Below are 26,955 nucleotides of genomic sequence, written 5' to 3'. Positions count from 1 at the left end.
AAAAAATGAAAATTTGTCAACTTTACATTCTGGTAAAAATAATTCAAAACAGATCAAACTGCAATCATTTCCATATAGAGATTGTAAGTACTTAATTAATATATATATTATTCTCATCCATATATTATAGGAGAGTAGTAGAAGTTTCATTCCTGCATAACACTATATTAATGATTGACAACGTGATGACAAGAATTTATATAAAATAAAATAAATCAAATAAAGTACTAGCTAGTGTTAAAAGCAACTAGTATTTTCCAACTCTATGTAAATTAACATACTTTTTTTTTCTTTCTTTGAATAAAACATTTCAATAATATATATAAACAATTTGACGAAGAGTATTTGATGATTTATTATTATTATTATTAGGTTTAATTACTCTGTTGGTTCCTATAGTTTCATAAAATTTTCAATTAGGTCCCTATATTTTTTTTTAATTGGGTTTCTGCACTAATTTTTTTTCAATTAAATCTCTCTTAATAGTAATTGGCTTAATTTTATAAGAACCCAACTAAAAAAAAAAGAATTGATACAGGAACCTAAATAAAAGAAAAAAAAAAGTGTAAGGACCTAATTAAAAAAATGGTGCAAGGACTCAATTAAAAGGAAAAAAAAGTATAGGAACCTAATTGAAAATTTTACAAAACTATAGAGACCAACAGAGTAATTAAACCTTATTATTATTATTATTATTATTATTGAAAAATGGAAAAATAGATCACATCAAACTCTAGAAAAATTGGAAAAATATTGCTTTAAATTTGAAAAGTTTTGTTTAGTCAACGGAAGAAGTTAGCAACATAATGTTTTGTAATGAACTCCCTTCCTTACCTATCTCTTTATTTTATAAAAAGAGAAAAGAATAAAGAAGAAAAAGAAAAAAGAAAAACCATTTATATATATACTTTTAGGAAACATTCTTTATAGTCTATATTATATTCTATCTATATGGTTGCTTCTTCATGCATTCACATTATTAATTAATTAAAAGGGCAAAGACCAATCTCATTTATTTATATATATATTCTTGCTCTTCCATTATTGATGAGCTTCTTCATTATCTTCTTCTGCTGATCAATTGAAAATTAGAAAGAACAAAAAAAAATGAGAACTTGGGAGAAAATTGGAGTAAGACAATACAATAAATCAGAGCTTCCAAGGTTGAGATGGACACCTGAACTCCATGAACAATTTGTTGAAGCTGTTGAAAGCCTTGGTGGAAAACACAGTAAGTAGTTTCATTTTTCTTTAATCATTTTTCCCTTAATTCATCCACTACAACATGTTCTTCATTTTCTACCTAGCTAGGGTTTCAGCAAATTAATAAAAGGAAATTCAAATAAAGCTATGCACAGTTTCATGATCATAAAATTTTTATGTTTCAAATTTCAAGTTGATCTCTTTAATAAAATAATAACCACCATACTTTATTATTTAAATTAACTATTCTTATATTATTTCTTTGATATATATATGTATATATCCTTATTTAATTTCCTTGACCTTGGTTGTTCCCTAAAATGATTAGGGTAATAAACAAAATTTAGCATGAAAGATGAAGGAAAAATAAAGAAATTTGTGTTTAATTTGAAGTATCATTTACTACTATATGGCATGTGGTAATTAATTTTTGGTAATTAATAATATGAACATATATTTGATATGTAATTAAAAAAAAAAGATAAAAAAAATTGAAGGGGTTGCTTCATCTCTTTTTTGTTTAATTCTTGTGTTTAATTATTAACAAACAAGAAAGAGTAAAGGTTATTAATTAATTATATTTGATATATATGATTAATCAAATCATATATATATATATATATATATATATATATATATATATATTAAATATGAAAATTTAACAAATTATCAAATTTAATTTGTTTGACAGAGGCAACTCCAAAGCAAATTTTGCAGCAGATGCCAGTGAAAGGATTAAGAATTGCTCACATCAAAAGCCATCTTCAGGTACAAATTATTCTTCTATCTCAATTCATTCTCATCTTTTCTTTTAAAAGTAGTGGTTAGGTTCCAAAAGGCCATGATTCATTTGAAAAATGTGATTGATATGATTATATATATTATTCCCCAGCTGGCAAAAAAATTGATTAATTTTCCTTCTCTAACTTATGTCACATCTCTCTTTAATTTTAATCAATAATCAAAGACATAGCCCTAGGCAAGACCTAATTTTAAATATAGAGTGATGCATATATATTAATTAATTTAATTATTTAAAATTTATATATTATACATGCTTTTCTATTTTTAAGATTTGATGTTCTTTTCAAACATTCTATTAGCTAGTATATATGTAAATCCATTTAATTTACAATATTATCCTATCCTTATATTTAGGATAAGATATATAAACATTAATTCAGCATATTGTTACTTTTCTTTTCTTTCATTTGTTAATTAGAATTATTTTATAAGAGGTTATTTATTGTACCTTAGCTTCTATAAGTACATATGCTTAGCTTTGAAAAAGAAAAAAAAATAGAAAATAGAAAAAAGCAAACAGATCCTTCTTTAGGAAAAGACAACAATATTAGTTGAAAATATATATATTTTGTGTCACATTAATGATGATGAATGTTACTTGTTGAAAAAAGAGTATAGTGCACATTTAGTCATTTACTAATATTAATATATGACATAAATGTAAAGATGAAATAAAGCAAGAGATTATTTTTCTTATTAGCTTTGTTGTTGAAGAACCCTTAAGATTTATCCATTCTAAAAAGTGATTACAATTTTTAAATGTGTTTCTCATGCATGTGCAACTTTGGACACTACTCTAGGTTAGGTTAGGTACATATGCATATATATATGCTCTTTATGAAAAATGAAGATAAGCTAGCTTTATTAACTAAAATGGAGTTATTACTTTCCCCTTAGCTTGTCTCTTTAATTAGTATGATTATTTTTCTTTGAAAAATTAAATGAAATTAAAAACTAGCTACTTTTTTTCATTCTCTAGCACCCAAATATGTAGTCCTATATATTACAGCTGTCTCTCTTCTAATTGCCACCAAATTCTCAACTGTTACTAATATGATTAATTCAATGAAGTCATACTTTGCTAGCTAGTATATATAGGCCACACAATTTTATGGCATATAGTTATAGGAGTTTAATTTTGATACATTGAGAATGTAAAAATATTTTATTATAGTCGTATAATTATATTTATTTTTTTAGATGATTATTTACGTGATTAATATAAAAGATAATTATTTTCATTGATATAACGTTACGTAAATAGATGCATATATAAAATTAATGTATATTCACAGTGTACACTTATCTTAATTGTGTTCTTTTATTATTATTTTTTTTTTGAAATTTTATATCCATGTAATTATACATGTGTACCTTAATTAGATATATCTAAGAGCACTTTTTGATTTTCTAAATTAGATGTACAGAAATCTGAAGGGACATGCTTCCCTCTCAGTGGATCACTTGATGGAAGAATATCAACATGTTGAGGATCTCAAAATCACCTCCATTCCTTCACCAAAAAGGTAACTCATATGGATTAATAATAATTTTAAAAATATTATATGTGTTAATGTATCAACACCACACATACAATTAATCATATCTTGTTTAGACACCAAAAAAATCATAATTATTTACTATTCATCAATAAGATAAATGACATAATTGGTTTAATATTTTATGTTATGATTTATGGATTAATTTAATTAATAGCATAAAATTCTAGTATATATAATATATCACTTTGTATCATTTTAATTTGAAATATATTAAGAATAAGATTAGGAAGTTAATTTTTTTTCAGTCAGGCTGACTTTTTTAAAATTATTTTATTTATCTTAAATTTTAAATCCTAAATTTTAAATTATAAATTTTAAATTCTAAATCCTAAAAAAAATTTAAAATTGAAAAAAGGGCTAATATTACTCAATTAAAATGTTGGTTCTCTATATAATTTGTAATTAATTATTTTGGTCTCCTTTATATTTTAGATCATCGATAGTGACCAACTTAAAAAATTCAAATTATGAAAGGAGAATTTTGAAGGAAGACCTTCATCTATCAAATGGCGTTTCACAAATCAGCGAAGAAACTGATTATGATCTAAACCAGGTACTATATATTTATATAAAACATGCATAATATAAAACCAATGTTTGATTTTAGGTGTATAAAACCAAATGTTTAATTTTAGGTTTAATTACTCTTTAGTTCTTATAGTTTTACCACATTTACAATTAAATTCTTATATAATATTTTTTTAGTTGAGTTTTTATATTGTTTTTAATTTTATGATTAAGTTATTTTCGTATCAAAAATGTTAAAATTAACGAAATATTCTTTTCAAAAAATATGTAATTAAAGATCTAATTAGGTTTTTAATTATAAATACTTTTAATTTATGAAAAAATATTCCGTTAATTCTGTTATTCTTTACATTAACAAAAACCTAATTATAAAATTAAAAGTAATATAAAAATTTAATTAAAAAAATATAAAAACCTAATTACAAATTTAATAATTACAAATTTAATAAAATTATAGGATCAACAAAATAATTAAATCTTGATTTTAGAAACCTATATATACTATATATTGCTAAATAATTAGATGGATTAACGTTCAACTAACTGAAATCCTATGCATATATATAACATAAAATATAAACACACCATCCACACAAATAATTTTGACATATATATATATATATATATACGCTCATGTATATTATTTCATTATGATTATATTTGCCTTAAGACATTATATACATGACATGTTGCTTTTATTTATTAAACCACGTCTCTATGAGTTTGCATAATTAATTAATTACGCTGTTTATATTTCTGTTCCGCACACGATTTTAATTTGAAAAATGAGCTTATTATCAAGTTGTCAACAATATATTACATAAGCTAGACCAGTGGTTAGAGATTTATGAATGAATGCCTAATTATGGATCACATGTAAATATCTAAACAAAATCATGTTTACACTAAAAATTAGTCATCACATATAGAAATGTATATTTAGTATCTCAATTTTTTTTATTCTATTACTGTAAAGTGTAAACAAATTTGATTATACGTCTATTATATATATATATATATATATATATATATATATATATATATATATATATATATATATATATATATATATATATATATATATATATATATATATATATATATATGTTTGATGTTTGATTATTCAATTATAACAGATTTGATTATTATACTCTGCTGACTGATTATTTAATTAAAAATATATAAATCAATATGAGTAAATGTATAAAAATATATAATAATTAATTTGATGACTAATTTTTAATATATAAAAAATATTTTTGAAAAAAAATGACACACTTAAATTTTTTATTTTAAAAATAGAAAATACGCACTGAAAAATATATATTTTTGCAGGATCTAATAGAATTTAAATAATAATATTAATTAATTAATTAATGAGATTTTGTCATTATATAATGAATTTTGTTGGTACATCTTGCAGGAAGCTGAATCAAGTGGAGGCTTATTAACTTGTGATGATGAATTAAACGAAGAAGAAAACAATAATAATAGTAACAGTAATAGTAGTAGAGTAATTCATCAATTTATTCCTGCTGTCTCATTCTCTTTTAACACTAGTACTGTGCCTCTAAAACAAGACATAATGCATTTTTCGACAACTATGACAACCACGACAACAGCAACAAGTGCAGTTGATTCTGTTGATTCTAGTATCTTTGTACCATCATCTACCCCAAACAATAATTATATAAATTTAGACCTAAGAATATGATGATGAATTTGTATTATATTTAAATACTTTTTAATTAGCATTCAACTTTTTAGGCAAGGAGACTTAGTGTAATTTAATTAAATTATTATTGTATTCATCACATGCAATAATAGTAAAAGGTTGATCAAACATGACTTCTCTTACAAATTATTCAATTACCAACAAATCCATTTCTAATGGCTTTATTCGGTACATATTAGTGTTTTACTACTAGTAAGGAATCCGATTAGGGTATAATTAGGGTGTTTGTAAATTTTGAGTAATTAATGAATAATTAGTTAATAAATTAATTATTAATTCAAAAAATTAGAAACTTTAATTTTATAGTTTAATGAGGTGTAGAAATAATTAAAATATAAATTTTGACTCTAATTTTAAAGTTTTTGGTAAAAAAATAGGCCAACGGGTTAAACTGAACGAATCGGGTTCAAGTGGGCCCAAACCCACCTATACACTCATATATATACACTTGCTTCAGCCTTGTCCTCCCCCAAACATTCATGAAACATGCTGAAAGTAAAAGGAGAAACGTGAAATCCTAGTTCCCAAATCTTTTTCCACTTTAAATTTACGTAATTTTCAATCCGGAGCTCCAATTGACAACCTGTCAGCGGTCACGCATTCGTCTCGAAATTCTCTACAAAATTTATCTAACAATTTGCTAAGAAATTTGAGATTTCATTCCCAGTTCTTCCCCTTTTTAGTTCGTGCTTTTGGAGTTTTGATATTGAGAAATTTTGTAATTTTGATAGTTTAGAGGCACTCTAGTGGCGAATAACTGTTGGATTTCACCCTAATTAATTTTGAGTGGATAAGGTAAGAAACTACTTAATCTTTTATGAATCATTAATTATCAAACTCTATGTTAATTATAGTGAATTTGGATTGTATTAGATTGAATTGGGTGTTTTGGAGTTAAATTGGTGGATATTGGAAGCTTAATTAAAATTGAATCTTCGGAGCTGAAAATTCAATTAGTGAGAAGTTGGAGCTTTGGAGCTTGAGAAATGGTGGATGATTGAGGCGTTTCGAACTTAGGGAGAAATCGGCCAAAATATAGTTTCGGTTTCTGATAATTAAAATACAATGTAACGTGAAAACTTAGGCTAGTGTGTGTGTGGATTGTTGAATGAAGTTGCTTGATGTTGAATTGTTGAGAGGAGAAGTGAATTGTGAATATTGTTTATGATGTGGAATAAATATAAAGTGTTTAGGCATATTTTGGGTATGGTTGGTTGAATTGGAACTTAAAAACTTGTAAGTTATGTAATGAATAATCGAGTTAATGTGAATGATTTGAGAAAGTGTTGAATATAACATGAAAAAGGCTGTAATGACGATGATTGATCGATATTATTGAGGATGAATATATGATTGATGATTAAATGATTGGGAGTAATTGAAGAAGTGCGAAAAATTTGTGAAAATGTCGGAGATGCATATACGAGTTAATGAATGAATGAATGATTTATAATGATTTAAAATGAAATTGATCTTTGAGTTTTGACCTGGCAAGAATCGTGGTAGTTTACTGCTTGCGCAGTGTCAAAATGTCTGTGAGGATCGTGGTGGCTTACCGCTCACAGAAGGTGGGAATTGTGGTGGTTTACCGTCCACGTGTATGTTGTTTTTCCATATTGAAGATCTTGCAAGATTCGTGGTAATGTACCGCTTGCAATCGTGGGGTTCGTGGTGGTGTACCACTCACCAGGTGGGGTTCGTGGTGGTTTACCGCCCACCGATTTTCAAGAGAACCATATCCGGGTTAGCTACCGGATGTATCGGATTCTGAAAAAGTAACTGACATGTGAGCTCACGACTAGTAGGAAAGACAAGCATCATATGCATTTATGTGTCTTGTTTGGTTTTGCATTCTTGGGTTTGCGTAACTGATATTCATGCTTAACTACTGCTATATGTTCTGTTTGGTGTAACTGTAAACTACTTGTGTTTTCTTTGTATGCACTATTTGTCTGTGCACTGTGTGTCGGAGGATTGGAGGAAAGGCAATGAACTCAGGAGTTAAGTTAGAAATTGAGATAGAATAAAAATATTCTTAGATACCTCACCCTGTTTATGGTATTAAATTTTAGTTTTAAGTTTGAATCTATTATCGAAAGTTTTAGGATCGCCTCTTACTTTCTCAGGACATTATATGTTAGTTATGTGGGCATCATTACCATGCTGAGAACCTCCAATTCTCACTCTATACATATTTATGGTTTACAGATGCAGGATGTCAGACACCTCGCTAAGGCATTCTAGAAGTTTTTGAAGCGAAGGATTCTAGATTTTTGAGGATTTTATTTTGGTTTCGATATATATGTAGATACTTTTATATCTCTACTATATATGTATATTATGCTTTATCTCTCCTAGAGGTTGATTTGGAGAAACAGGTTCTGTAAACTGTATTTTGAGCCTTTTGGGGATTTTCATTTATATATATATATATGTATATATGCTCTGACCGGTTATAACTTCGTGAGGCGAGTCAGAAGTTTTGTTATCTGTTTTCTTGGAACTCTTCTTTTATGTATTTATGTTTTGCTTCGCTCTTATCCTATCCGGTCTATATTTATCGCCTCCGTGAGTGATGCGTTTTTCTGTTTAACGCTTTTGTCTTAACTTTTCTTCAAAGGCTCCTAGGTACAACCCTTTTTAACTATATATATATATATATATATATTACTTTTAGAGGTCGTAGCGCTTTGTCACCTCTGCTTTACATCCTAGATGTAAAGTTCTGTGTGATAAGATGTTACAGTATTCACATCAACTAAACTGAAACTGCACTAAATAATTTTAAATTGTTTAGAAAATAAACCAAACTGTTTGTCACATAAGAAATTAATTTCAATTAAACCAATTTATAATACAATGCATCAATTTAAATCAGTTCATAAAAAATAAAATTAGTTTTAATTAAAACTAAATTAAACAGCAGCAATCATGAATTTAAACTCCTACCTAACTTCGTATAATGCCTCTGCACCTATATATGGTGTTATAAAAATGTTGAATGAAATCAATTATGATTTATTAAGGTGTAAATATTGTGATTAAGAGGGACTGTTAGGAAGATGAATATGCAGGATCGAGACACAAGACTGCAAATCTCCTTGTTCTGAGTTTGTATTTTCACCGCGCTAGAATTGTATTTATAAGAGTTTTCGATACTAAAGAGTATATAGATTAAAAATAGATAATATACGTTGGCCTTGGGCATATGTAAGTTATTTATTTATTCGGAAAAGTTTTGCATATAAGCGATTAGGACTTGTAAGCATTACAAGTCAATTAACCACTAACCCCCCAAAACGCGCTCCTAGTATTACGTCCCTTACATGCGCTATATAACAGATCCCGCGTTTCTTTCTTCGTTCTCCTTCTTTCCAAATTTTTTCGTTCTTCTTCTCGCGCGTCTTCCCCTGCTTTTTCGATCGTTCTTTTCCCCTACTTTCTCACTGGTTTGTTCTTCGTCATTGACGTGAGTTCCTTTCTCTGTAACTCTATCTTCGTTTTCTTTTCAATTTTCTGGTTTTTGAAATCAAAATTTGAACTCGTTTTGAAGATAATGGATGATTCAACCTCAGATTGTCAGTTAAATCAGGGCGAAGTGGATTATGAATTTGAATCTAACGAAGTTCCTGAGGTTTGATTTACATACGATTACTCTGAATTTTGTTGCAGTTATTTGTATAGCATTGTGTAGCTGACTAATTCGTGAACATTGACTGTGAAATTAAAACGTGAACATAAATCTGTGGATTGAATATAACGTATTAGTTTTGATTAATTATCTGCAATTTATAGCAGACGCTTGGGTGTATATCAGAATTTTTTGGGTGTATTTTAGAGGAAAGTATGGGTGTATTTACAGTTTATGGCTTTTTTTGTTATTTTAGTTGAGTTGTTGGCGTTCGGGTGTATTATATCAGACATGATTGGGTGTATTTTTAGTTTTTGACAAGGTGTATTCTGTAGCCTCTCTTTGTTGTTGATGACCAGTTTGTTCCCAAGGTTGGAATGACCTTTACCACCCTTGAAGATGCTGAAAAATTTTACAAGAACTACGCCAAGGCTGCAGGTTTTTCTACAAGAGTTCGGAGTATAAATAGGAAGGAAAACGAGATTAAGAATCAATTGATTACATGTAGCAGAGAGGAAAAATAAAAATCTAAAATATCTCCGACCGAGAAGACGAATCTGACAGCCGGTTTAAACTGTCCTGCAAGAATTTATATACACACATTGAAGGATGTTGGTGCTTGGATCATTTCAAAGGTTGTGCTAGATCATTCACACCCTTGCTGTCTAAGTAAAGCAGAGATGCTCAAACAGCACAGGAAACTAAGCAGAGATGCTCAAGGACGTGTTATGAATTATCAGTTTAGGGTACCAGCAGCAGCGGATAACTCTTTGGGTGTATAGTTACAGAATATGGGTGTAAAAGCACTATTGTTTTGGGTGTATTTTTGTGAATTTTCTTGTGTTTCACATTTTACATATATATATATATATATATATATATATATATATATATATATATATATATATATATATATATATATATATATATATTTCACAATATGCTGTTTATGTTATAAAATATTGTTTATTTTTTTATTATGGTTTAAGGGCTTGGGGTTTTAGGGTTTAGGGTTTTAGGTTTTAGGGTTTAGGGTTTAGGGTTTTAGGGTGTAAGGGTTTAGGGTTTTAGGATTTTAGGGTTTAGGGTTTAGGGTTCAGGGTTTTAGGGATAAAGCATCAGGGGGATAGAATTTTGGGTGTATATTCAAGTTTCTTTGGGTGTAAAAAATGTCAGGTCATGGGTGTATATTTAGTTTGATATTTTCCTTCATATTATTGTACCTGTAATTCAGACATTTTGAATACAGCAGAGAGAATTTTACTCATAATTAGTAAATTTTTACAGCATGTGTTCAATTTGTTACATTAATCAGTTACATCAATCATATAATAGTTACATTAATCAGTGTTAATATTCTTAGAATCTATCTGACACTTGGGTGTAAGTTGTGTATTCGTTTGCATTAATCAGTGGCGGGATGTGCATCAGGCCACCAAATCCCAAATCCCTAACAATGGTTTTCTTCTCCTTGCTCATGTTTCTGAATTTCTCATTTAACAAATGGGTTGCACACTTAAGGTCTTTGGTGTGCTGTAAACAAAGCAAAATTATAGTCATATATATTTCTATTATATAAAACTGATTTCATCTAAGACATATATTTGTTCTTACATTTTTTTCAACTTGGTTTCTGCCTGCCAGTTTTTCTGAAATGAAAAATACACCCATAAATATCAGTCAGATACACCCATAGATATGAGTCAGATACACCTATAGATATCAGTCAGATATCACTCAAACATGCATTAATATACAAGGTCAAGCAATATACACCCATGGACAAGCAAATATTAGAACAGTTGCAACTGTTTACTATATTACAGTATATCAGTTCAGAAATATACACCCAACAAATTATGCCATATACACCCAACAAATTATTTCATATACACCCACCAAATTACGCAATATACTCCCAAAAATCAATTACGAGAAGAACTAGAAGAACAAGAACAGTAACACCTAGAACAACTAAGAAGAACAATATAACCTAGAACCAAGAATAACAGTAAAACCTAAAACAAGTAGAACATTAAAAACTGTAAAATGAGACCTAGAACAAGAAGAAGAGTAAAACCTAGAAGAACATAGAAGAACAGTAAAACCTAGTTCTTCGATTTCGAAATGTGAAAAATATACAAGATGAGTAAAATAGTAACGTACCTTGACTAATATATCTTCGTTTTTTCTGGAGATTGTTGATGGAGAGTTCTATCTTGTGTTGATGGAGAGTTCTGATCTTCGCGACGAGTTCTATCTCTGCAGTTTGCAATGTTGCTCGAAAATAGATGGTTTGTGTTTTTTTTGAAAGACTTGAAGAAGTGGAAGAGTGCGCCACTAAAGAGCGCTATTTGCGAAGAGAAACCGTTTGAGTGGGGCGCGTGCAATTTACGCTCCATTCAAACTGAGATGAGTGCGCGTGTGAATGATGTGTGGGTTGGAAACTTGTAAAACTTGTAGGGTCTTTTTGCTTGTATGTGTAGCAGGCCCGTTATTTATTATGTTTAAAAAGTAAATCTAAAAATGATCCGAGTAAATCCGTGTAAGATATTCGCAAAAATCTTATATGAATATGATTCAGATTACGTTCTTTATGAATTGATATTTTTTTAAGAAAAGCGCTCTTGGACCGCTACCGCTTTAGATCCAATCTAAAAGTTGGACCATAACAATAACTTGTATTTCTACCTACAATGTTTAGTATAATAGTATATATCCTAGTAAATAAACCAAGCTTTAGTGGAGAATATGTAAGTCTCTTAATTCACATATCCGAATTCAAATCTCAAATCTCAGTAGAAAAAGTGGTGAAAAATCCTTTAGTAGAATGTGTATTGTATACAAAAAAAAAAAAAAACTTCTAGCTATTTTTAAAATAATTTTTGGTATTGCAATAGTAAATGTCATTTAAGGACTCTCAATGAATTTATTTTGGTGTCTACTCTCAATGAATTATTATTATTATTATTATTATTATTGTTATACATCTAGTAAAATTTGGAATGATAAGTATTATCTTTTAAATAAAATTGCACATATTGATAATACAACATTCAATTGGGTTCAGTATTCATATACTAATCTCGTTTGAGACTTGAGATGATGGTCCTCCAAGCAAAATAAAATTGCACCCCAAGTAATATTGTAATGTGGACAAACAAGACCAAGACTTTTTTGGTTACAAAGGAAGGTTTTAAGATTTTTATATATATATATATATATATATATATATATATATATATATATATATATATATATATATATATATATATATATATATATATATCGAAAATGATTAATCTCTACATACGAGTGTTTTGCGCTTAAGTCCGAAAAGAACGAAACCCACTAAATGCGCTACGTGCCTTAAATCAATTCAAATCAATTAACGCGCATATATATTACTTCTATTTTTCAAAAGATTTCGTTTTTTTTTTTTCGAATTTGTTGCCAAATTTGTTGGATCTTCTTGTTGCTTCGTTTTTTTTTTTATTTTCATGGTTTCTGAAATCAAGCTTTGAAATTGTTTTGAAAATAATGGAACTTCAAAAATATACCCAAACGATTACAGAAAAGATTACAGAAATACACCTAAAGGATTACAGAGATACACCCAAAACATGGGGAAGACAATATATTTCTTCTTAAAATCTTTTAATGTTTTGCTAATTAAGGATGAGACACATGACAGAGACAATCTAGAAAAAAACCTAGAAGAATAATAAAACAGTACATTGAATAATGTTTCTTTGTTTTATCTGGTGATTTTTGATAGAAATTTATATCTTTTCTTCTTGATTTCTTCTACTCTTCGCGAGGAGTAACGTGTCTTCAGAATTGTAATTTGTTTTGAATGTTGCTTGAATCTTGACGTTTTGCGTTTTGATTGAAGAAGAAGAGGAAGAGTGCAGCATAATGAACGCGTGCGTTGGATGCTCGATTTTAAAGGAGTGATGCGCGTGTTTTTTTCTTGGACTTGGACCAACTTGTATAGCTTGTAAACAGAAAAGGCTTGTACATGTAGCAGGGAAAAATGCTTGTCCCAACTTTTTATACATAGTCTTCATTTTCCAGTACATGTATTAACTTGCATAACTACTATATCATTTCCGAATGCCAAATTGATGGAACGAAATTAATTACATTTAACAAAACATGAAATAAATTTAACTAATTAACAAGGACATATATATATATATATATATATATATATATATATATATATATAGCAATAACACATTTATACAAAGACAAATGTATGAGTTCAGATTCACATGGGAACCACAGAAGTTAAATGAATCCTTTCTGCTCTGTTACATCTTACAGTGAACAGCATGACATTTTAAGTTTACCTCAGAAGAGAGAGATGAATGGATGGTTGGCAGGGATATTAACAGTGTAACCTATAATTCATTTTCCTCAAAATTTTTGAACTATGCAGATCCATCAAAATATATTATGTTACTGCCTCTTGGCCAAGGTCTTCCTTAGGCCTTTGATAATCTTTGAGAACCAAATCAAGTTCATTGCTGATAGTACCAATGGCACTACAATAACTAGCATTTCCCCAAAGGTGCTCATATGCTCTACCTGTTCAATAATTCAACAATCATATCTCATCACAAAATATATGAAATATTGTTTTGATTTCCCACACAACACAGTGATATTAAATTTAACCACCATGCTATGTGTACATAAAAAATAGCTACCAAATCAGCCACCCATATAGAATACATGTTGAAATACAAATATACATTGGAAATGAGTTAAACAACACACGTATTTATACACAAATACATGGTGACTGATTTGGTGGCTGATTTTTTGTGGCACATAACAACTACCATCAAAGCCTCATTTGGTGGCTTATTTTTTATGCGCACATATCATTTTAGTAAATTTAATCACAAGATTTGAACATCCCAAAATTGATATCCATTTGACACAATACAAGCATATTACTTATATTTCATTATAGAAAAACTGATCTTTTGGTCAACAAATTGATCCAAGTTCTGTCAGTTTTCACACAGTACAAGATGCAGCTATATTAATAGGAAAAAAAATATTCAGTGTTAAGATCTACATCTACATGCAACAAAATCGCAAATTCAATTACAACACAAGTGTTATATCAAGTGTGTTAGTATCTATTACCTGATCATAGTGCAGGTAGACGTGGTAAAACATGTACACAAACAAAATTATTCTGGCAACCTGCGGAAAAACCATTTCTGTTAGCATGATAGAGGACACGAACAGAGTACAAGAATGGAAATGCAAATACTCAAGACGAATATTACAACATAGAATGCGATGAACCTACCAGCCATGCAACGAATATTACAACCCCGTTGACAAGATAAGCCTTTGACTTTTTCATTCCAGCTACATCTAGATACCTATACACAAAAAATATGCACGTCAATAAAGAACAACATTACGTGATGTATTAGATTTCAGATATAAGCACACGAATACCATCTCAAATTTATCCCTGGAGTTGTTGTCTCGGAGATCAGGACCATGTATGTGTAAAGCTGCCCCTCTCCACTCAACATTGAATAGGCGACTGCTACTAAAGATAACAGATGATGAATCACCTGAATCAATCGTAATATGAAGTCACATTAAATACCCGATCAACAACCTAAAGAGGGAGAAAGGGGAAGGAAAGCAAACTCTGGCCATAATCATCTCCAGCCGGGTTCCTATCAAGTGAAATATCTTAAACTTGAATGACAGAGTTCAGCTAAAGAGACATGCTAGTTTAGTCAAAAGGAATGATCCTTACATACTCGTATCCACCAAGAGAAGGAAAATACCAAAATATCATCGCAAGGTCAGCGATGAAGTAACCAACAGAAACCTGTCAGGGGAACTTCACTATGTGAGAAATATGGACTTCTAGACCAGAAAAAAAAAGATAGAAAATGTTACCAGCTTATAATACGGGTTACAAACATGTTTTCTTTTTTCAAATGAAGGTAATATTCACATGGGATCTATATATTGAAAATGAAGGCATTTCATGTAATAATAGAAAACCTAGCAACAAAAAGAAGCCTTCAATCATTTAGGCATTTCACGATTAGATAAGGTAGTATACAGAGATAATTATATGTCATTATTATTTATCACAAATCTGACATGCAGAGATAAATGGCAAATAGGATAACTGAATATGAAAAGGATAAGGCAAATTAAGAAAGATCTAGATCATTCCTACCCCTAGAGCAAATGTAGACACTGGTGAGCTTCTATGTGTAATAATTTCAGATGACCAATTGTCAGAATATAGAGTTGAGCAAAACACCAGGTACAATGACATAGATGTTATAAAAATGGCATGAATAGTTGACATAGAACTGCACAGAAAATAGGAAAATATTCAGAAACATATTAGATCATCGAATACAAAAGAAGAGATTCTCTACTAGCGAAAACTTCCAGTTACCGGTTATTCCACTCGATGCGCTGGATTTTAGTGAGGCTGGAATAGGTCTTAAAGTAAACAGTGCTAAAAAGCTGAGTAAGATCATAAACCTGAAAACAGGAAACATTTATATATACTATAAATACAAAACGATGGAATAATGACTGTACTAAGTGCATACTTAAGAAATTGAATTATAGCATAATACAATAGACTATCGTGGCATACCATCTTGCAAGCAAAAATGCCACCAATAATGGATGTATAAGGAATCAGAGGATCTGCTAACAGATATTCCTTCACGAATAAATTTGCCTGATTCTGGTAAGATTTGAATTTCATAATTTCTTGTGAATTCAACATTGCAAAGCCTTATATGAGAAGTCCCTTGAAGATTATATGTGATTTCCAAACTTTCTCGAGTTTCACCTATTATACAAATGAATAGGAGAATGAAAACACAATTTAAGGATCACATAAGTTACATGAATTACCGGGAAAAGGGGATTAGAAACTTAAGTATATGCCTATTGTGTGTCAAAGAGGAAAAACTAATTAATTAATTACACCTTTCCTCTGGATCAAGAAAGAATATCCAGAGAAGTAAAGAAGAAATGTAAGTAATATGAAGGAAAAGGCATCCTGGTCAAAGAAAAGGACACAAGAGGTCACAACCAAACTAACAATAGCAATACAAAAAAGTGTTCCAATCTCTCTCATTACAAGCTAACTTATCCCAAGTCAAGGGTAAGAATTTCCCATGGGAAACACTGCACCAATCAAAGACACCGAAAATTCTTTGGCACACAAAATGCATTGCCGTAGCACTTTTTCTTACTTAGTTTAGCCGAAACCTTAAAAATCAATCAAGACCAAAACAACAAATGCTTCAACCTTGTGTACATATATACCAAAGTTTCACCAAAAACTCCAAACATTCAATTCCAATTTCCCAAATGTAGCTTCCTATCAAAATGAAACATAACCAACTCCAATCTCACAGATCCTCCAATCAAATCCAACCAGAAAAATGAAGGCAAATCAAGTTTTTAACATCACCAAGCAATGAATTATTCACTAATACTGTTTCAAACCTGAAAAATTGGTAATTAACGGTTTCTGGAATTAATTTCAATCCTTAACAGTTACCACTATAAATATCTACTGTCATCAGTAACAATCAAAGTTAACTAATATCAAATGAAAAATCGATTTTTCATTTTTAGAAATTGAAGCTAACCAAAATGCAATTCAAATAAACAATAAAAAAAAATTAATAAGATATCCACATCAAACCACCATCCACAATTGAAGTATTTTCAGAAACCCATTAAGAAAAAGTTTTCAGCTTTGCGAGCACTGAGAGTAACAACGAACAAAAAAAAAACATCACATTCACCGAATCAAAGTGTATCCGATGCGTAGATTGGTTGACTCACCTAAACGTTAAAAGGGAGCAATTGCAACCGCGTGTGTATCTCAGAGCATGAAATTTGAAGATATCGCAGTGATGATCGAAGAAAAAAAGGGAAAAATTTTGAATTCAAAAAACCCTAATACGATAAAATCGGGAATTTGGGAATCGGAGGTTGAAGTAAGGTATAAGGTTAAAGGATGAGGAAGAAAGATTATAGGTTGTTGCCACCCGCCTCTTGTTTTCTTTTTCTTTTTTTTTTCTTCTTTTTTTATCCCTAAATTCTACAATATTCTTCAATTTTCTTTTGGTTTATTATTTTCCTATTTTCTTTTTTAAGAAAAGAGGAAACCCTAATAATAGTAGTAGGCTACTAGCACAATGTTGTTCAATCATTTTCAACAATGACTTCAATTATTATCATCTGAAAATCATTACAAGTCACTAGCACTTGTTACTTTGTAGTACTACTTCTACTACTTACTACTTAGTTTCATTGATTGTGTTAGGTTTGGATTTATTTATTATCCTTTGTTCCAGAAGCTTCATAGTGTTATCTATGCCTGTATTGTGGATTGGTGGACCTAGGTTGTTGATATTGAATTTGAGTTTAATTTTTATGCATTGTCTAAAATATTTTATAGAATTTTATCATTATAATTATTTTTTAGATAATTATTTACATAATTAATATAAAAAAATAATTTTTTTATTAATGTGATAATATACAATTGAATATATGTATAAAATAATTTTACGATAACAGTGCATTAAATTAAATTTATTGAATTTATGTGTTAGTAATCGTCAAAAGTTTTAGATTAATTAATTAAATTGGAATACAGATATTTATGCAGTGTTGAATTAAGCTTAGAGATAAAAAAAATTAATTTACTATGGATTAAAGATTAGTTTATGAGTTATTGCATATATAATACGAATTTTGATCACTCTTCTCATATTATATATTGTTTGTTATGTTTTTCACTTTTTTTTCTAATCCAACAAGTCAAAATTTAATTTATCGTAGATTAAAATTTTATTTAAAAATTTATATAATAAACTAATAAATTATTGTATATATAAAATAAAATTTAAACCTCTTATATTTATTTAAACGAATGAACAAATTGATCATTGTGGTTATTATATATTGTTTGTTACACTAACAAATATGTATGACATATCATGTGATTGAACTTTAGAAGTTATTTCTCTTATTCAATTTTAGCATGTTCAATTAATGAAGCCTATGGAATCAATCCAAAATAGCTAATGAATTATTGGCTTTTTGCGTTTGCAAGTTACTACTAAATATTAATTGTTGTTCATGCATCACCATTTCATCTTATTGATTTCTCAATGTAATTTATTTATCGAAAATATTTGGTAATCAAAGTAAATTACGGTTTACTTATTTATTTTACTCTCACTTTATTAGTGTGTACAAAAGTTTAAAAACTAAAAATTATGACTTAATTATAAAGTATGTTTTCTTAATTACATAGATAGGGCTAAGATTTACATTAGAAAGGTGAATTGGACTTATTCATGCTGATTTGCTGAGAACTAATGATTAGGGACATCATGGAATGTCTAATATTTAATTATAGCGTATGAATAAGCTTACCATAACAATAATATATTCCTTTGTGTGAATTATATGATATGATATAATTACATGTTTCTGAATGGTTCCTTGTAATATTTGAATAATTCATAATGAAAACGCGTGGCTAAAATGAAAATAGAGTTTTATTGTATAGGGCATTGATATGGTTAGAGAGAAAATTATTACTTTAGGAGAAGAAAATGATAACCCAATAAATGTTGCTAAAAAGTGGAATCTTGTGGGGGTTTGGAGAAAGTGTGTGGTGGTCTAATTTGAGTTCATGCTTCCAAGGTGATACAATTTTGTCTGTGTTCATGCAATCACATTCACACCATCAATGTCACGTGACTTGGAGAGGGATAATTCTTTATTTATGGGGCATACCCACGTTACTAGTAACTCATGAATCATTTCATTTTCCCCTACTTTTTTATTTTATTTTATTTTATTTTTTTGTTTTATTGACCGAAATATTCATTATCAATCACGATGTCCATTTTCATTAACTTATAAATTTATAGAAAAATTTTCAAATGTTTTCGAAATACTGGTGTTATAATAATTTTAAGGTAAATTCTAGCCTACTCTTCCTATAATAACATGTAATTTACCCTTTGTGACATGTCATCTTTTAATTGGTTGCTATGTTAACTATGGTTAAATTATTGGTAATTAAATTATATCCCAAAGTGGGTGATTATGTAATTAAATACCTCCAAATTTAATTTCAATGCCATCCAAAAATCTCATATCATCATCACTATCACTATCATTATCATCATCATTATCATTATTTTCATCTTCTTTTTCGTCTTCCCCTTCTACACTATCATTATAAAAAGCCATCATAATCGATTTCACGTTCTTAAATTTTTAAGATTTTCTGAATTTCGCAAACGTAAATTTAGTCTCACCTGGGTTAGGTTCACAAAACAAAAGCAGTTTTTATAACTAAACACAAAGAACACAAAACACAGAACACGACCTTACTTGAACAGAATCTGTTCTATAGGCTCGTACATCTGTATCCTTGAGTTCTAAGAAGACAGGAACCAAAGTCTGGCGGATGAACTATGACCGTGAGGTCAGAGCGTGATTAATTGTTCCAAAGCGCACGCCATCTGAACGGTGGAGGATCGTTCGCGCGCTACAACCTTGTGGTCGAGATGGTCTCACGGTGTTCAGACTCAAATCTTTTTTTCCTGGCCATTTAATTAGTTATTTTCTCTAAATACTTATTTCCTGGTTCATCAAAATATGGAACACCCAATGAGTTGATTTTTTCTTTCATTTTCAGAGAGAAATGGGACCGGGTTAAATTGAATTTCTACACAATGATAAAAATATAACTTTATTTTTTAATGTTTATAGAAATTATATATTTATCCCTCTTATAAAAATATTTAATTACAAAATTACTCTACTTTAGTTAACATATTAACTCTTATTGAGTTAAATTAACTCAAACTAGAACTAAGCATCCAATTAAAGCATGTCACGTCACGAAGGGTAATTTACATATTGAAATAGAGGGGGTTGGATAGAACTCACCTAATTTTAATAGTTAATTTTAATTAATATATATTATATATATTTTTTATAATTGAGATAAACTGATAAAATTATCAAAAGACCAGTGTAAAATACAAAAAAAGTTAATCTTTTGCTTAACCACATAATTGGGTTTCTCCTGTTTCTTTTAAACCTAAGAATTTAGTATATCGTGGAATCAATATAACTTGATCAATGTCAATAATATTGATCCAATAACATACTAAATTTAGTGTTGCTATTAGTTGGAGACATGTTTTGTATCTCTTCTATTGTGTGATTTGGTGTGCTTTTGCTGTAATTTTGTAGCTGCTTTCCATCAAGCTCCACATGTTTTTAGAGCTCTCTTTTTTAATTTATAAAATTTGAAAAATAAAAAACTTACTAAAAAAAGTATAATTAGTTTGGTAAAATTGAATTTAATCAAATTTTATAAATTTGGTGATGTTAAAATGTTGGGTTATTTTAGATGATCTTTTAAATAGTGAGTTTAAAAATATAGTTACTTGTGTTAATAAGTCAATAAACGACTAAATATCTGTGTAAAACTTTTATATACCATCAACAATAAAAATTAAATTATGTGCAATAATGTTTTCTGAGCATTAAATTTAGATCCAGCTCTCTTGTAATTACAGCCAAATATGTCCCTCATTGCAAAGTCGCTACCAAATCACATGATCCAATTTGGGTGCTATCATAAACACATTTCCATGTTATATAAACCAATGGCTCAAAAGACCCTCCAACTATTGGAAAACTTCATTGAAAGCTTTTAAACATTGAAACAGCAAAATTCAAGTTAGAATAATAGAAGCAACAGCCTTCCATAATCTTCATAGAACATAGAACTACTGCTCTTAATTTTGATGATAATGAAAAGGGAAAACTACCCCCAAATAATTAAATAAAGTGAGTTTCTAGTTTCTACTGAATCAGAGATGGCTCATGCTAGTTTGAGGGATCTACCAGATCATCAATTTATTGCAGCTAGAAACATCTTTTAGCTAGACCTAGAAAATCACAAACAATTTACTTCTGATTCCCAGTACTCGCGTGAAACCATGTTGCCAAGCAATTCTATGCTGGTTTAGATAGACATAAGCTTCTCTACCAGCAGGTTTCAACATATGCCAATGTACCAAAACACTCCACAGGACAGTTGATTGAATATTCGAATGTCAGTATTAATAGTGACTTTACCATGATTTGCTATACAAGAACATCTAAATTAATGTCTATGATAATCAAAGTGCCATAGCATATGAACTTAAAAGTATACATCAAACACATACTCATATAAGAATGTGAAATATTGGGTAAAATAAAAAGGCTAAAATATTCACCAAAATAATAGGTAAGAGTATAACAAGAAATCCAATATAGATAGATGGTGATTCAATATATCACTTTAAATGACTTGTCTATTAACATGGTTTATGACAGGGTATTATGTCGTCAATTGATCCATATAGCCAAACATATACAGTGGAATTAGAATAAGGAACTAGTTGTTGTTTTATGTTTGTTATCACTCATTGCTTCTAATTCGAAGGACAATTATCGTACAAAATGATATTCAACCAAATATTTCCCTTGACAAACAAAAATAATTAACATAAATCACAGATCATAAGAAAATAAGCATCTTTGTTGATTGTGTTTATGCGCCATCAAAATAATTATCCAAGATAATAACAAAACTAACAACCACCTGTAAGTGGTCTTAGAGTTTTGGCTACTTGATTAAGGGATCAACATGATACAAAATTAATGGCTTATGCAAACAATGCCCTTCTCAAGTTCTCAATGAACTGCAACTCAGTCTCAAATCCATGCACAAAAAGTGAAATCGATATGTCCAACTTTGCAATGAATGCACAACTACAAGTCTACAACAAAAGTAAGAAAAATCTCGAATGCTAAAGTAAATCCTTATAATCAACCAAACCTTGATATACCTTAGGTAGAAGAGGCACCTGATCCAGATACTTAGTCACAAAGTCCTCCAAAAACTCTTCCTCCTTCATACACATGAATGTTGCCAAGCATAACTGATCTTTGACGAGTCGTTTCGATTTCAAGACCTTAATCACATGGCATCTAGGGATAACCCTCTTCTCCAAGCTGTATCCTAGAGTTGTGGGGAACCTCGCAATGTCCTCGGAAGACCAACCCATATCCTCCACCAAGAATCTCATCGCTCGCCCGATCCTCTCCGGCGAATATGACATGAAAGTAGGGAACTTTCTAAACGACGAAAGGGACACCTCTTTTGACCAACCCCATTTCTCCAAAGACTTCATTTTTCGGTCCATCTTGGCGCAATCCATATGCGAGAGCACATGTACGGCACTGATGAAATTGCACTTGTTAGGATCAAACCCCATTTCCTTTGCCAACTTCACAAATTTAGCAAACCTCTCATGATTCATAAACGCCTCGCTCGGGTGAAACATAACCAACAGTGAGATTGAACTCTGAGGCACACCCAAATCTCTCAAAACCTTTGTGTTGGGAATCAAATTCTTCATCACATCACACAACACAAAAGCCATTGCACCGCGCTTCAATGAACAAACAATTTCTTGCTCACTTCGAACAACACTCTTCAGGACCTCATAGCGCGGAATGAGGCACTTCTCCAAGCTCCTCGCTAACAGGTTTTGGTTCTCAATCACAAGTTTTGGGAGGAGAACACGTGGAATCCCAATGGAGGAGAAAAACATGAGCTTGGGCTTAATGATCTTTTCCGCATCAGTGAGGAGGAACAACGGTCGCTTCTGAATGAACTTAGCGATCTGCGTATCGGAGAATCCATATTGTCTGAGGAGGGCTAAGACCGCGTTTGGCTTTTCAGGGGTTTTGAATTGAACCTTTTGTGACAAAAGCGCGGCGGTCTCGGGGGAGAATCCGCATTCGGCGATTAGATAGGAGATTGTAAAGTTGTGATCTTTTGGGCGTTTGGTATCTTTGGTTGCGAGTGAATTGAAGGAAATGAGATGCGATTTATGCTGTTGAAGAAGATTCAATTGGGATTTGGGGTTGTTGAGATTTAGGGTTTTAAAGGAAGAAGCTAACCTTGAAATGAGAAAATTGGGCATCATTTCTTTGTATGGCTGCTCTTCTAAGTGCTAATTTGATCCTCCACCTCCACGCATGGTTGAATCACTCACTGATGCAGAGCTTCAAGATTTGCAAACGGAGCTGCTGCACTGCACTGCACTGCACTGCACTGAATAATAGTTGAGAGAAAAAAGATGAGCAAGACCTCCTCTTGGTGAACATTTTTGGTTTTCAATAACCTCACTAAAGCTCAAAAGGCCCAAAAAAGAGTTTGGGCTTCGCTAAAAGCCCAAAACTGTTCAGTGAAAGTGAAACCCACAAATAGCATTACCAAAACGGCAATACCTCTCCTCTTGTTGATGATTTTTGGGTCACTAAAGCCCAAAAGGCCCAAAAAGGGCCCAAAACTTTGTTCAGTGAAAGTGAAACTCACAAATAGCTTTTACCAAAAAAAAAAAAGAAACCCGCAAATTGCATTAGCAAAACCTCTCCTCTTCACGTCTTCTTCTTCGTCTTCAGGAATGTCGGAAAAACGGATCGGCGGCGAGGGTTTATCGGCCAACCTGGCCGGAATGTCGAAGAACCAACTGTACGATATAATGTCTCAGATGAAGAATCTGATTGAACAGAACCAGCAACAAGCCAGGCAGATCCTCATCCAGAACCCTATGTTAACCAAAGCTCTCTTCCAGGTTCTCCTTTTCTTTTTTCAGAACCCTATGTTAATCAGAAACTCTTTTTTCCTTATTTCTGTAACTTCATAATTGCAGCTTTAGGTTTATAACATGAAACCCTAAGTTTAATCATACAAGTTGCAAGAATGGATTATCCCTATTTTGAACAGTTTCCACTCTTTCCAAGTGTACTCTTGCTAATTCTTCAATTCACTTTGTGGTTCTTCTGAATTAGTTGTTTAACTTGGAATTTCCCATTTTGTTTTATTTAACCAGGCACAAATTATGCTTGGAATGGTGCAACCACCTCAAGCGGTATGCTTTCCACGTTTTTTTCCCGATTTCAATTTCAGTTTCGGTTTCACAATCGTAGAAATTCGTTCATTGAGGGTGGAAAACGTTTGATTCTAGGTTCCAAAGGTTCAGCCAATTGTACCGCAAAACACTCAGCCGTCGCCGCAGCCGAACGTTCAGCCTGCCCCTTTATTGCCTGGGCAAGGTGGTTCTCAGGATCAAGCAGGTGTATCGCAACCGCAAATTCCTCTGCGAAAACACCCAAACCAACCTCCACCACTGGTCTCATCAACTGCTGTTCCTGCAATGAGTCATCAATCTCAGCCAATGGCCGCACACTCTTCCCAAATGCCACAGCAACCTAAAGGACATCTGGCTCCCCAAGTGGGTTCGGGGCCACTTCCACAATCGTCACAACTTCCAAACGTACCGACCCCTTCGCTCCATTCATCTGCACAACCATTGCAGACGCCTGGATTTTCACATATGCCTCTGCAACCACCATTGCCACCGCAGCACCGACCACCATCAGTACCTAATTACCATTCCCAGTACCCTCCACACATGGGTGCCAGTGTGGGTTTTCAACATGCTGGTGCTCCTCACAATCTTTCGCAATCCATGTTTCTTGTGAGTTGAATATTTCAGTTTACAATTTATGATCCCATGTCTTGTTGAGTTTTAATAATATTGTTTTATTGATGAAATTTGCAGCCAGGTATAAAACCGCCTTCAAGTGGTGGATCCACATTTCCACAGGGGCAGACCCCCCTGCTTCCAAGTCAACAATCGTCGCAGTCGCATTATCAGGTATGAGTATGACCATGTGTGAGCACCATGAACTCTTGTAAAAATATTTAGGGCTTGATTGGTTTTTTGACTTTTTGTTTTTATTTGCTCAATTTTTTGCTTTCTATATATATGATTTTGTTACCCTTATGAATTTAACTCTTGGTTCATTGGTATGCCTGACTAGAATCAAATTTTATTTGGCTAATTAGATCCTACATGTCTGAAGTGAAATCTATTCTTTGTCTAAGATGTTATTGCCATTAACCTATATGCCTAGTATAGAACTGTTAAGATGAGTTTGGGGTTATATATACAGTAGGCTTTTACAAGAAAACATGGCTCTTTTTTGTTTTGAAGGTTAAATTTGCCATGGAGATAAATGAATTATTGAATTAGAAAGTTGATACCTATTAATTACAGAATACTTGGATGTGGAGAAAAAAAGTTATATTTTCTAGTTTACTTAACTAGATAATTTAAGATATCATCAAAGCAATTGTTAACAGAAGTAGCGGTTTGATTACTCTAGTTAGCATCCAGTTTAACTCGTTTTTCTTTTATTTTCTCTTTCTGCCACTTATGTGACTCTTGTTTGTGCACATAACTATCCTTAAACCCAAGGTTGATTGTCGAGATTTGAACAGAAGAAACACTGAAAAAAGTACTTGAGGGCCAGTATTCGGTCATATGATGATAATGATCATGTATATTGAAACTAAACATAGTAGTTGGTTTTTCGTATTCTAAGTGATATTTGCATATCAGGTTGGGAATATGCCTTTAGGGCCTGATTTTGGCAGTCAAGCTGGAAGTGCAATGCACGTTGATAGAGGGTCTTCTTGGATGCCTGGTCCTTCGGAAAACCCAGCACCGCTTTCTGTGCCTCCAGGACCACCATCTGTAGTGCCTGGTTTGATGGGAGCTGCTAATCAGCCACTTCGGCCTCCTGCGGTAATTTTTGCGAATTAACATTTATTTTGTATGGATTGTTCTTCAGTGTTTTGATATTCATTTGTGTATGTGTAGTTGACCCCGGAGATGGAGAAGGCACTACTTCAACAAGTCATGAGTCTCACACCAGAGCAGATAAATCTACTTCCTCCAGAACAAAGAAATCAAGTGCTGCAGCTTCAACAGATGTTGCGTCAATGATGTATTTGGCAGGCATTATTCTATGATCAAATTGGATCCTCTAAAGTTTGAATTTCACTTTAGAGAGTAAAGTGAGATCTCTTATTATTTATTTCATAGGTAGGATTAAGAATAAATATGAAAGAGAAACTATTTAAGGGTAAAAGATCATACTTTACTCTCTAAAATAAAATTCAAACTTTAGAGGATCCAAATCCGTTTTGTAGAGGTTGATAATTAAATAGGAGTGAATTCAATCGTATAATCATGCTAAGAAATTTAATTCTATATAAGCTTTCTCAATTCCATAATCATAGTCCATATTAGGAATTTCCATTTTCACGTATACATACGGGTAATAATGAGAATATGATGGGGGAAAGAAGAAAAAGATAAGCAATTTGGTTGAAACTAAGATGAGTTTACATTTCATTAAAAACTAAAACTAAAAACTAAAACTCATAAATATCGTTGATATCATTTTATATTTTTAAATTAAATAATTTACCAGTAAAA

At 31.1% G+C, this 26,955-nt stretch overlaps 4 protein-coding genes and 1 pseudogene across 5 annotated transcripts; 3 read left to right on the top strand and 2 right to left on the bottom strand.

The window, feature by feature from the left end:
* Positions 1-1,064: 1,064 nt before the first annotated feature.
* Positions 1,065-5,868, top strand: LOC130942123 (myb family transcription factor MPH1-like). Of its 2 annotated transcripts, XM_057870820.1 has the most exons (5): positions 1,065-1,231; positions 1,895-1,971; positions 3,427-3,533; positions 4,002-4,122; positions 5,521-5,868. In XM_057870820.1, the coding sequence occupies exons 1-5, from the start codon at positions 1,108-1,110 to the stop codon at positions 5,809-5,811; spliced, it is 720 nt and encodes a 239-aa protein (XP_057726803.1). In that variant the 5' UTR covers positions 1,065-1,107; the 3' UTR covers positions 5,812-5,868. The 2 variants fall into 2 exon arrangements, with proteins under 2 accessions (XP_057726803.1, XP_057726804.1); XM_057870821.1 differs by lacking the exon at positions 4,002-4,122.
* Positions 5,869-13,705: 7,837 nt separating this feature from the next.
* LOC130939193 (uncharacterized) lies at positions 13,706-17,614 on the bottom strand. The gene is made up of 9 exons (XM_057867314.1): positions 17,345-17,614; positions 16,134-16,334; positions 15,927-16,015; positions 15,699-15,837; positions 15,264-15,338; positions 14,951-15,072; positions 14,796-14,871; positions 14,627-14,686; positions 13,706-14,056 (listed from the first exon to the last, which is right to left on the bottom strand). The coding sequence occupies exons 2-9, from the start codon at positions 16,266-16,268 to the stop codon at positions 13,928-13,930; spliced, it is 825 nt and encodes a 274-aa protein (XP_057723297.1). The 5' UTR covers positions 16,269-16,334; positions 17,345-17,614; the 3' UTR covers positions 13,706-13,927.
* Positions 17,615-19,911: 2,297 nt separating this feature from the next.
* On the top strand, positions 19,912-20,119 carry LOC130942752 (small nucleolar RNA U3; annotated as a pseudogene).
* A 2,109-nt stretch (positions 20,120-22,228) lies between these two features.
* Positions 22,229-23,739, bottom strand: LOC130942186 (uncharacterized). Its single transcript, XM_057870881.1, has one exon. It carries the CDS (start codon positions 23,587-23,589, stop codon positions 22,405-22,407), a length of 1,185 nt encoding a protein of 394 aa, XP_057726864.1. The 5' UTR covers positions 23,590-23,739; the 3' UTR covers positions 22,229-22,404.
* Positions 23,740-24,014: 275 nt separating this feature from the next.
* LOC130940638 (cleavage stimulating factor 64-like) lies at positions 24,015-26,732 on the top strand. Its single transcript, XM_057868844.1, has 6 exons — positions 24,015-24,240; positions 24,499-24,537; positions 24,634-25,146; positions 25,231-25,326; positions 26,074-26,259; positions 26,335-26,732. The coding sequence occupies exons 1-6, from the start codon at positions 24,070-24,072 to the stop codon at positions 26,458-26,460; spliced, it is 1,131 nt and encodes a 376-aa protein (XP_057724827.1). The 5' UTR covers positions 24,015-24,069; the 3' UTR covers positions 26,461-26,732.
* The last annotated feature ends 223 nt before the right edge of the window (positions 26,733-26,955 follow it).

This window comes from Arachis stenosperma, chromosome 7, assembly GCF_014773155.1.
Source record: "Arachis stenosperma cultivar V10309 chromosome 7, arast.V10309.gnm1.PFL2, whole genome shotgun sequence".
Classification (NCBI taxonomy): Eukaryota; Viridiplantae; Streptophyta; class Magnoliopsida; order Fabales; family Fabaceae; genus Arachis; species Arachis stenosperma.
The sequence above is the reverse complement of the archived record's forward strand: the minus strand, read 5'-3'. Positions and strand labels throughout refer to the sequence as shown.